General features: G+C 54.2%; 1 protein-coding gene across 8 annotated transcripts in view; it reads right to left on the reverse strand.

Moving 5' to 3' along the window:
* Positions 1-320: 320 nt before the first annotated feature.
* Positions 321-12,516, reverse strand: part of TANC2 (tetratricopeptide repeat, ankyrin repeat and coiled-coil containing 2) — a 247,545-nt gene continuing 235,349 nt past the window's right edge. For all 8 annotated transcript variants that reach the window (XM_056362303.1, XM_056362299.1, XM_056362297.1 and 5 more), the window contains 3 exons: positions 12,107-12,253; positions 10,068-10,168; positions 321-8,053 (listed from right to left, as the gene is read on the reverse strand). In XM_056362303.1, the coding sequence (XP_056218278.1) occupies positions 6,103-8,053; positions 10,068-10,168; positions 12,107-12,253 (2,199 nt within the window). In that variant the 3' untranslated portion in view covers positions 321-6,102. The remainder of the gene's footprint in view (positions 8,054-10,067; positions 10,169-12,106; positions 12,254-12,516) is intronic.

A 12,516-nucleotide genomic window follows, 5' to 3' on the forward strand; every position in this document is an offset into this window, starting at 1 on the left:
CCTGGGTTTGGGCAGGGATGAAGTGAGGAGACACCTGGGTTCTCGGGAGCTGCAGGGCTCCAGTGTCCACAGCACCGAGCTCTGCTTCCCACAGTTTTAAGCAGAGAACTCTGGTGTAGTTACCCCCCCCGACTTTATCACCGCCCCCTCTGTCCCCTCCTGCTCCCAGTGGTGCCGGGTCCCCATCCCCATCCCCGCAGTGACAGACAGACCTGACGCTTGTGCCATCCTGACATCCCCAGGTTATTTCCATGCTGAGAAGCTGTAGCACACTCCTTCGCTCGCTGCAGTGTGGCAAAAACACCAGGCCAGACACCATGTCCAAGTGTTAACCATTTATAAATAAGTACATTTTTTTCATACATACAGTTTTCATTGTACAGATTACAATCTGTATACATTGGGGGGGGAGGAATGCATTCTTTTGAACTTTTCACATCTATCTCACAGCTCACATGTACAGACAAGAAAACTCTGCTCAAGCAAATACAGCAAAGGAAAAAAATATGTTTTCTTCTTTCCTTATACATGAGAGGCGAAGGCCTCCGCTGTCGGCAGGGGCTGCTCTTCCCACTGCACAATATCACAACTGTGTGGTGTTCAATATATCAGTAGAGAGAACAGAACATGCATTGAATAATATACTGTACAGAGAGAAAGTCCTTTACATCGGAATTATAGAAAAGCTAAAGGAAAATTTAAGTGTCTTAAAGATCTTCCCAGCAAGTGTCTCGGAGGATGGCAACCAGGGAATTGTACAAAGCACAAGGTGTGTGTACTGTACGTGTTTGTACCGAACTCGGATCCTCTCGGATGTGAAGACAGAAGGGAGACGAAACGCTGAATGCAACACGATGGGAAAGAAAAGGCTGGACAGAGGTGACGCCGGCAGTACTGGCAGAGTCCATGCGAGTCTCTGGGTTACTGGTGTACCAACAGAACAGAACGTAGCACACCGTGCTGCTCTCAGCGTCTGGCTTATCAGTGCACAGCGAGGCAGACCCCGGGCGAAGTGACCCCATTCCTGGGGCGTGAGGCTCTCCCACCCACCCAGCACGACCCCGACCCGCCGGAGGAGACGACCCGCCGCCCCACCGCCGTCCCCAGGCAGTGTCACCTGGAAGGGACAGTCTTTTGGCAAAGCAGCCCTCTTGTTTTCCTGACTATAGGATACGATCCCGACAGGTGGGACCCGTCTGCTGACTCGCCAGTACCGTGACAGCTAGAAAATGAGCAGGAGGAAAGGATACGGCGGATGGGTTTGGTGTCTGTTGGCTTTCCCGGTGACAGTCGCGCTAGCTGTTTTCTCTTGGGTAGGTCTGTAACAGTTGCGGTGAGATCCAGCTGTATAGTCAGGAGTTGGACACGAACGCATCTTGCTAAAGAATTGAGCCCTTAGTGGTTTATATTAGAAAAAAAGAGTTTGATTGAATGAAAATCCAGCAATTATTCACACAAATCTGAAAAAAACGCAGATTAACTTTCAACCATTGTGCTTTGTGTCCAGCATGCACCCCACCAGACTTTGCGCAGAGCAACCAGCATGGGGTGAAGGCATTTATCCACAGAGATCCCAGCGGGTACAACAGCTCTTCCCCTAAGCCCTTGGTCAAACACCGTTAACGCCGGTAGAAGAGTTATCTTGAATTCCCCAAGACTAAAGCAAAGTACAACCACCAAGGAGCTCGTCACAGCTCACCGCGGACGCCCCCGGCGAGGAACGGGGGCCGAGCAGGCACGCCGGCTTGCTTGTTTCTCTAGGTAAGGCGGAGCTGGCACTTCGGTTTTAGCTGGACTTCTTCTGGGTAACCCTGAATATACAGCGACCTTGGTACGAAGGGACTGAATCGCTCCAAATTTATTAGCCACCCCCGTTCCGGACTTAATCCAAGTATGGCTTAGGTGTTTGTCACACGCACGCCCCAGTGCTCACGCTAGCCAAGCGCTTTTCTTTACAGCCAGGTGAAAGAAACAAGCCCCAAGGAGCAGCGCCCGGAGGGCCCCCCGCGGGCACTGGTGCCAGGCGGACGGACGGACGGACACACGCCTTGGTTTGCCGGGAGCCGGTGCAGCCTGTGCCCCCCCAGCAGCAGGGTGGGGAAGGGGGCTCGGGCTGCGCAGCGCCTTTGCCTTTCCAGACTGATCCCAAGGGATCTGTCTGCGTAAACCCCTCCCTCTCCTACGCGCTCCAGGTGGATGCTGAAGACTGTTCTCAAAGCCCTCCAACGCCCTGGCCGGCCTGGCTGGTGGGGACCCCTGCAGAGCACCCCCAAGACGGGTGGCCCCCTCCCCTGGGACCAGAGCATCCTCCCAGCCTGGGAGACAAAGCCAGAGCTGGGAAGCCCTGCCGAGGGTCCCGGTGGACCCCCCCCCTCCCAAGCTGGGAGAGAAGCTTTGGGCTCTGCGGTGGCACAGCCCGCAGCGGGTGAGAGACATCTGGTGGGAATGCCGGCCAAACACAGGGCTCGGCTTTGGCATCGCCCACCCGATGCACCCCAAGAGCCCAACCCGCAGCTTTCAATGGCATCAAGAACCTGATTTACTCCATGTGCCAAAGAATCACAATCGGGGGCTCGCCCGTGGTGCCACTGCAGCTGGGGAGGGGCTGGAGCCGCCGGCTGGCAGCATCGTCCCACATCCCAATTACTCAAGGAGCAATTAAACACGTAGCACAGATGGACAAGACAGCACCGTGTCTGGAACTCTGCGTGTGCTCCCGCCCCGCGGCCCGGGCTTCTCAGATCTCGGTCTCAGACACGGAGGCGAAGGGCCACCGGCGCCACCCGAGTCTCATGCCTCACGACAGGACCACGCACGACAGCACAAAACCCAAACCCCCTCTGCTTCCCGTCCACGCCAAATCCGAATCGTGACTTTGTGGACACAGGGGACTGTGTAACAAACAGCTTTTCCAGGGAGAGGTGTGCTCCTCACCCACCTGGGGACTACAGCGGCCATCCTGCCTCGACTGTCCCTCAGAGAACTGCTGGGGAAGTGCTTTAAAACCACTGCAAATAATTCTGTATTTAAAAATTACTCAATCTGTTGATGCTTATATACAAGAGTCAGTTCTTGTGCTATAAATGTTATGATTCATTGCTTCGTTTCTTTTCTTTTTTCTTTTTTTTTTTGAAAAATACACTAAGAGACAAGAGCTGTTTTGCTATTTTTCTAATGAAGACACTACTCACGCTTAAATATCCAGTATTTATCATAGTAACAAATTCAAACAGTAAAGTGCACCCATTTACAGAGAGAACAGATGGAAAACCATTAGTGCAAGAATCCTGTGAAAAATGTAACACGTGGTATCGTGAAAAAACCTGCACACCGCAGTATTTAAGCCTTCTTTCAGCTTGGTGTTTGTGTTATAAGTGTGAGCTGTTTTCTTTTTCCCTTAAAACATCTTCATAAACCCAAGAGTTATACACAGAAGTGCCGTGAGGGGACGTTTCGGAAGGACCGTACTGGGAGCACAAGGCAGTGAATAGCGAAAGCAAAGCACGGGCAGTTCTTGCATCGCTGCTTTCGGACCGTCCCGTTTGCGTCTCAGCGGAGAGACCCGGCTCACGGCCACAGCGCCTCTGGCTCAGCCATGTGAAATAGGGACGGGGCTCAACTTGTTACTTTTCCCTTTCAAAGAAGCAACTAAAGGTAGGAAGCCACTCACTCGATCAGAAAGCTGGAGGATGGGGGGCGCTGAGCAAAGCGACTGGTGCTACTCCAGACCCATGGTACGCACGCCCTAGCTATTGATGCGCTGTATGCAGAGAAAAAATCAGTAATTCCTTACAAAGCAGAACACACTACTTCAAAAGAGAGGAAGAAAAAAACCAACCCAACCCGATCAACCATTACACCCCCTTTGCAAGGAAAGAAATAGTGCATGGAGCTGAGTGTTCCCGCGGCCGCGGGGAGCCCACCCGCCCGGGGGGTCGCCCAGTCCACCCCCTGCTTTACAGAGCCCTGTAAGAAAGCAAAGAGTCAGTGCTGGGCTGCACCTCGAGAATAAAAACACCAACCTCAATCCAAATACTGGCTTGGACAAATAGCCCAAAAGAGCACAAACCCCACCAAACCCCACAGAGGAAACACCCCCCGAACACTCTCATGTGTCTATGAGACACGAGCCTCCACCGCCCCGAGGTGTGCACGTCCCAGTTTGCTCTGAGCAAATTAGGCAACGAAACAGCAACGAGATGTGTTGATCCATACACAGGGGGGGAGAAAGAAAAAGAAAAAAAAAAAAAAAAAAAAAAAGAGCCCCATCGAAGCCATGGTTTGCTTAAGAGTTTCGGACCGAGTCCTTAGCTGGTGTAAATGGATGCAGCTGCACTGATGTTGCGCTGGGGATATGCTCACTTACACCAGTAGAGGCTGGACCCCCCGATTTGGTTCAAGAAGTCTTGCAATCTATTCGCATAGCCCTTTGGAAACACCGAAAGGTATCGTTCCTCCTGCTCAGCACTGACATCGCTCTGACGAGTTGATATGATGAGGTTTGGCGTTGGGCAACAGGCACTATTTTGCTTTAAAACAAGCTACAGGGTTATCACTCCCCCCCGGCTCATCCCGCCCTGCACCCTCGGGAACTGAAAAGGCAGATTACAAACCCACTGGTAATAAATGGATCTGTAAAGAAAGCTCCTCCAACCCCGCGAAACAATTTCAGACAATAATTGAAAAATTATTGAAAATCCTATAGAAAGGATTTTGGAACTGTCCCCTGCTTTTCACAACGTCTTGACGTGATTTGCATTTGATTTAAAAAAACCAACCAAACCAACACCCAAAACAATCCAAACCGAAAAATATCCTGAAATAGATTGCATAAATAAATTATAAATATCTCTCTTTTAACTACAGCTCCTTAGAAAGCAAAACGTGGTCTCTATCATTTACAGGTATGGGACACGGCAATCGCTTCCCAGGATATTGGGAACGGATCTTAGAGAACAGCCCTCGCTACGGCGCGGGCTCCCCAGGTGGGAGCAAGCCTAAAGGAAGGGATGCTGCATGGCTGGCTTCGCAGAAGGACCCTTCCTGTCTCCGGAACCATCATGCCACGCTATGCATCCTCATTATAAAAAAAATAATTAAAAAAAAATTTAAAATTGCAGTTTTCCTCCTTGAATGCCGTTTTCTAAGTCAGATTTTTGTTTTTCCTTGCAAGTATAAACACCCCACCAAAATCAAACCCCCGCCATCGAACCGTCCCGACGGAAATGCGGTGCCGTGTGTGAGGTGCAGCCGCCCGCTAACGGTGCGAAGAAGCAGTTGTTGCCATCCCAGTTCACGCGCAAGAGGCTCCTGGCCATTTCCCTTGGCTGATTACAACGCGTACGAGGGGCCAACTTTCACCTCCTGAGGCTCGTGTAAAGCGCCCCAGAGCAAACCAGCGCCGGGGCACCCACAGGCAGCTCGCAAGTAGCAAAGCACCGCGTGACCCCCACCCCTTCTGGCTGACGATGTGACTAAATAACGAAGGAATCCAACTCAGAATAAACCGCTCCAAACCAGATGAAGCAGGAGGGTTACTGTGCACAGCTACTTGCTGTTAAAGCACATGGTGCCCTTGCTTGCTGCAGGTCATTTGCTCTTTGAGGGTAGAGAGCCAAAGGACCCGGCTGGCACGGGGACCTGCGGGTGCAGCCTCGGGAAAGGCTCCTGTGATCCCTGCCCTGCTCCCGCTAGGAATTCCCACCAGAACTGAGTAAGAGCTCAGCAAGACAAAAAAACCCAATTTAAATCGAATGCAACTTGTCTCTTGAAAAAGAGCTGGTTACCTCCTGCTGCGTAGGGGATATTTCTGGACCACCCTGCACGCACACTAAGGTATCCTGGTTGGGATCTTAGCTGGAATTGGGCAAACGATACTGGCTCGGCTGATGTTGGCTTCACGGTCAGCTGGGGAACAAAAGGGCTGGAGCACGTGCATGGCTGTCTGACCACCACACAGAGTACCGGAGAAACTTGGTCATGTAGCTACCAAAGAGAAATGAAAATAATAATAATAATAATAATAATAATCATAATATGCATGGAAATCAAGCTCAGAAGTGTGTGCTGAAAACATGAGGGTCTTACTCCAACAAGTGTCTTTTACACATTAGACTCCACAAATGGTCTCTTTGGTTTGATTGGGGATGTCTGCCCTTGCCTGGAGTCCCTCGAGAGCTGCCTGTACAGGTTGTCCTGGTAGGCCTGCGCCACAGGCAGCGTCCTTGCCACCTTGACGTCGGGGTACGAGGAGGCTTGGGTGACTCTCTCCAGGAGGTCTCCCCGGGACCCATTGGCCAGCATCCCATGGGGGCTGTAATAGTCTTCCTCTAGCAAATGGCCATTCTGTGCATTGTTGGTTTTGTTATAAAAGGCAATGTTGCTGATTGAAGAAGGCGGGCTAAATGATTCCGGCTGGGGGAGGTTGCCAGGAGACGTGGGACTAATGACAGTGTCCACCGATGACACAGCCCAGGTCCGGTTCTGCTGATGGAGGTGGGGGTACTGCTGAGTCCGAGCGGTTTTATCTATGATTCCCATGAACGGCGTGGTCCGGGATCGGGCTGGCTCGCTGGGGTAACCCCCCTGCGTGGGAGAGACCGGAGAAAGTTCATCGCACGACCTGTCGTAGGCTGGCTTGAGAGGGATCTCCATCTGCTGAATCGAGGCGGAAGGGCGGAAGCTGGGAGCCAGGTTGGCGGTGGAGGAGATGCTATTGCTGGAAGGAGAGAAGCGGAGGCCAACGCTCTGAGAGTGGAGCAGGGGCCTTGGAGTCGGCGGGTGAGGCTTGATTTCGCTGGGGTTGACTGAGATGGGCCTTCGTATGAGGTGAGACACATCTGGAGAGCCCAGCTGGCTGGCGGGGAGGGAAGAACGCTCCAGGTCGAGCTTGGAGTGACACACCGGGTAGTAGGATGCGGACTGGCTTCGCCCAATCTGAGGGGTCTGGCTGTATCTCATGCCCCCCCGGTACGCCGAGGACGGTCTCTGTGGAAGGTCTTCTTTAGCCAGCCCTCCGTGCTGGCAGATGGCCCCTGCACTGAGGCTCGCCTGGACGTGCTGCACTGGCCTGCTGTCCCCGACGATGCCCCCGATGGAGCCCTGGTAGACCAGCCGGCTCTGGCTAACCCCCATTTCCCCCGACGCCGACTGGTACTTGCTGGCCATCGAGTGGGCGACCTGGCTGTAGGCGCCGGTTGGGATGACAGTACTTGAGTGGACGGCGGAGCTGGGCTGGTTGCTCCTCACGATCTGTGCCTTGGCTGGCTGCAGCCTCAGCCCCTGCTGCGGCACGGCCACGGGGAGCTGGGGCATCTGGAAAGATCTCTGCGTCATCTTGGAGAGCGGAGACTTTGGTCTGCCGGGGAGCGGGCTGACGCCACTGGGTTCTTGCTGATAACGCACCGGGGAACCGGACTGTGACCTATAAACGCTCATGCTTTCTGCTGGGGGGCTGGCGCGATACTGAGGACCTCTACGAAGAGGAGAAGGTGGTGGGCTTTGATATTCCTTCCCTTGACTCCCAATGGGAGGTGGGCTGAAGCGGTAAGAGGAGCCCTGGTGAGCAGGGGACGTGTGCGGAGGACTGGGTCTGTAATGCGAGTTCTGGTGCGTCGGAGACAGAGCAGGAGATGTGGACTGGTACCCTTGCCTGGTCGGCGAACCCACGGAGCTATTGGACCTGAAATCAAAGACCTGATGAGAGCCGAGAGGGGAGCCAGAAATATAGGCTGAGTCCCTGTGAGCTGGGGACGGGGGTGGGCTCTGGATGATGGGCAGCCCTTGGTTTGGCCTGGACTCTGTCTGCAAGCCAATGGACACGTTTTCTACGTCCTGCTCAAGGTATTCCTCCTCAAAGATATCTTGCACAGAATACAGCTCTTCGTGCTGGGCTTCAGGCTCGGGCTCCACCGGGAGCGGCGGCGGCTGCTGCTGCTGCTGCTGCACCTGCCTGCACTCCTCTTCCACCCGCATCAGCAGCCGCTGGATCTCACGGTTGTTGGGACACAGCTTGATGGCCTCGTTCAGGTCCTCCAGGGCTGCTGAAAACTGCCTGCTTGACAAAGGGACAGAAATGAGAACTGAAATTACTCTGGATTTGAACGGAGCCGTCCTCGGAGGCTCCAGAGGGGTAAGTGGCGTGTCCGTGCTACCAAGGGAGATGCCTGCGACCGCTGCCACGCGCGGCGGCTCTCAAACTCTGCCTTACACGCCTCCCTGGGGTTTATTTTATCCAAACTGAAGGAAAACACTGCCAGCCATTCTGGAGAAGAGGGGAACAGAGTCCTGAGATGGCACAACCCAGACTAGCAAAAACGCCTGTCCCGAGGTGTTCGTTACAGGCTCGTTAATTACTCCTCATGGCACCACCAGGAGCTTTGCCCCTGCGCTAGCGAAGGGGAAGCCAAAGCGTTGGTAGCCAAGAGCCCGGCTCACCGCCACCACAAAGTAGCGCAGCTCTGACGGAGGCGCAACCGCTTGCGCCCACGAGAATGTAAAGCTGTGCCCGACGCGGGGAGCACACAGCGCCGTGCCCTGCAGCTCGGGGCGTGGGTCAGCGCCTCGGGCCAGGCTGCTCGCTCCAGTTCTGCGATGGCTCCCGCTCACCTCGTCGGCAGGAAGGACCCGAGCGGCGCGCGGGGGCACCAGCCCCCCGGCAGGCTTTGCAAGGGGAAGGCCAGCCTGCGAGGAGGGAACGGGAGGCGGGGGGGTCAGGAAGGGGGTTGTCACTTACAGGGACACTGCTGGCTTTGGAGCAAACCCCTCTGTTAGAGCGTGGCTGTCGTCTGGGAGGATGACCCCAGTGAAGCTCCTCACACCTCCCAAGGCCCGCCTACGCCGTGGCACCAGCCATGGAAGAGCAGGCGGAGGGAGGAAAAGCGCCTGTTCCCCGGACTGGGCTGACCTCGGGGGGCTGCCGGGCACAAGCTGGGAAATGCAGGAGGGAAGGCAGCGTGGTGATGGATCCTGCTGGAGGGAGCCGGGGCAGACATGGCCGCCTGGACGTGGGGAGGCTGAGAGCGCCTGGGAAGGGACCCGGCTCCTCCGGTTCCTTACAAGGGCTCCGGACACAGCGGGGAGGGAACCCACTGCAGGGCAGGCGTGAGGCCGGTGCGGCACGGCTGGGGGGGCTCCTCTGCCCCACAGAAGGGCACGGCTTTGCCCCCCACACCGTGGCCAGGAGCCCACTCCCACCCATCGCCTCCAGCAAGGAGGGTCAAAGGGGGGGGTCTGCTGAGCTACCGCACTGGCACAGGTGAGCTGGACGTTCCTCCGGCTACTGGTGACTCTCTGCACCGCCACGCCAGGCGTTCTGGTTGCCGTTTACAACCAAGACGTGCGCAACGACAGCGCGCCCAGCCCTGGAGCGCAGGGCTCAGAGCAAGCCCTCCAGCTCATTGAGGAACGGCGTTGATGGGTTTAGAAATGAACGTGATCTCCCATCTTTTAGCCTTCGGGGAGATTAAGCAGGGAATCCTCTGGGCTCTGTCGGAGGTGCAGAGAGATCCCAGTGCCGCGGCTCCCTGGAAGCCGGCTGCAGTGCTGGGAGCAGGAGCTGCAGCTGCAGGCTCAGGGGCTGGCGCCGCACCGTCACTGCCCAGCTGGGCAGCAGCTCCTGCCTCGCAAAAAGTGCTGCAGGACACACAGACTCACAGCTCTTAAAGCCAGGAGAGATCACCGTGATGAATAAGCCTGCCCTCTTGCACAACATGGGCCACAGGGCTTCCATGAGTCATATTTTGCTTCCAGTCCAAGCAGTGGTTGAACTAAAGTGTATTTTTAAAAAGAATACTCAACTTTGGTGTCAGGTTTCCAGTGTAGTAAGACGTTCAGACAAAGTTCAACTAAGACGAACCTCTCAACGCGTTTGCGTTCAGCTGTCTCCAGAAATTACCAAACGAGGGAGGGTGTTACTCTGGAGTTTGAGAGGTTTGTAATTTCATTAACAAACGTTCCTTTGCCATTTCTTCCCATGGGGACACTGGTACGGTTTTGCACGGCGGATGCCCACATCGATGTGGCATCGAAGAGACCAGCCCCTCGCACTTTTCTCTCTCTCTCCTCACCTGCTGCTGCGTTTGGCCCTTGCTCTTGCATAGTAAGCTTCGTAAGATTTCGGTTTCAGCTCCAGTGCTTTAGTAGCAAATTCCTCCGCCATTCCAAAATCCTGTCATTACAATAGGTGTGCAGATAAGTAACTGAATAGATATAGAAATAAAAATATATACAGCTTGGGGAAAAAACCAAACTTAATATGGGCATTCACTTTTGGTTTTTGGTTTTGCACATACCACGGAAAACTTGGTGGTACCGGATTCTTTCACACAGATTCAACATCATTTACAGCCAGAGAGCTACGATGGCACATCCAAAGCCCCCAAACCCTCTTGTAACGCCAGATGCTGTCAGCACCCAGAGAGCCCGGTGTGCCACTGGCTCCGTTCTCATTGACTGTGTCCCCAACAAGTGCATGCAATCCCCCTCCGACAACCTACAGCCTTGAGGAAACATCTGGTCTCGCAGAGGCTGGAATGTAATCTCATGAAGGATTTTTTTCCATAGTTGAAAGCCATGGGAAGCCTTTCCCACGCCCTCTGTTTCCCACTCTGCAACACACTGACATGCTTTGAAGGGGCCGAGTACAAGTGCACGTGAAGGAAGGGACTAGGACATCTCAGCAGCTACAAACAGGACTTGCCTGGCAAAGGTCTCCTGCCAGTGCCACCCACTCCACTGGTCCTTGCCTCTCTCCTACACCTCGCCTGGGAGACTGGTTAGGGAGTGGGGAGGGAGGGGGTGGCAGCACGGGATGGAGACAGCTCTGGGTGCTTTCGAGTGGCAGTGCCACAAGCTCAGACTATCGGCTATGGGTCAAACCCTGCCGGCCGTCCTCCTGCGCCCTGTCCTGAATGCTTCACCTACCACTAAGCTCCGCTGCAGCTCAGCACTTGTGAAGGAGACCTCTTCCCAGCGGGGGGGCTTCATTTCGCATCCAAACCTCGCCTTGGACTGCTGGCTTGGGCCATGACCCGGAGCAGTTCTGGGAGGAGGGACCCAAGAGCACTCCTGATCTCTTCAAACACTGAGACAGCAAACTCTTGCCGCCTGGACACCCTGCCTGGGGAAGCTCACACTGTTTGTACCTTCAGTAGCAGCTACTGAAGAGGTATTGCCTAACAGACTACGCGGGGAATGTAATCAAGAGGTTGGTACCTGTATGGTCTCATCTATAGGTGCAAAAACTGCAGGAGCATCCCAGAAACCTGGGATTCCCTGGTTAACAATAATCCAAAGCCCTTGTCCTCAAAGCACAGGCTTAGCTGCCAGTTGGCTTGTTTAAAGAGCAGGTTCACACTTTTTCTCCAAACTGTGGTGTTTCTTCACCTGCATTAAGATTTTACTTCTGTTGCTTTTCACCTTCCTCCCTCACAGCTTAAAGAAATGAAGGTGTCACAGAACCCCCTTCCCTTCCAGTGTAACCTGTGCTGGCTCATGGCCTCGGAGGAAATGTCACTTGCCGAGCCTGGCACCGCTCTGCGGGGCAGGACACATCCCGCAGGGCAGGACACATCCTGCGGGAGCTGCTGGCTCTGGGGCAGGACACATCCCGCGGGAGCCGCTCACTAGATGCTGCTTGACTGGAGCAAGGAGAGTGACAGTGATCTGGCAGTTCTGGGAGGAGAGGGAGTATGTGGGGGTGTTTCTGGATGAGTCACTGCCCTGGGGAAGTGCTAGCCCCCTAAGCATATGCTCCTTCGTTTTAAATTAATTAGCATTCAAAGCAGCACACCTCCTAGCTCCTCCCTCAGCGCTGCCCTAGAAATCTGGAAAATGCCTCCACCCCCAATTCACATCATCATCAAAAGGGAGTAATAAAAAATTCAAAGAGCTATAAACATAGCAATGAATTTTTAATCATCAGAAATGCACATTAAACCATTACTCCTTTTGAATTCTAAAATGTCAGTGCTGGGTGAAAGACAACCAGGTTACACCGAGGAGAGATCTCGGAGGTCACAGCGCAGTTACGGGACGGACACGTCCCTGTGCACAGGCAGAGAACGGGCAGCTTGTGTGCGAGGCCAGCAAGAGCGGGGAGACTTACGTTCATTTTCCTTCGACACCGGGAGAGGTTGAGAAGGAGCGACACCTTCAGCTCGCGGAACGTTTTCAGGTCTTCTCCGAATCCTTCCCTGGGGAATTTTTTCAGAGCATACTGGTAGCGCTGGGCAGCCTCTTTCACTTTACCTTTCTAATAGAAGGAGAACATGTCAAAGCACATCCTTGGGTTGAGTTCACTTCCCTGCAGAGAACTCACCAGCCCCACGAACGTTTTAGGTGGTTAAGGTAACACAGATTCACCGTTTAGCCCTTTTCTAGAAAGGAAAGCCAGAACCTTTGACCAAGGGAACATCTGATCTGGAACTGCAGGTGCCTCGTGCAAGCTGAGCTCTCCCACTTGGCGCAGAGCTGTCACGCTACAGGGGGAACTGCGGCAGGAATGGTGTTATGTTG

Source organism: Falco biarmicus, chromosome 17 (genome assembly GCF_023638135.1).
Source record: "Falco biarmicus isolate bFalBia1 chromosome 17, bFalBia1.pri, whole genome shotgun sequence".
In the NCBI taxonomy this organism is placed as follows: Eukaryota; Metazoa; Chordata; class Aves; order Falconiformes; family Falconidae; genus Falco; species Falco biarmicus.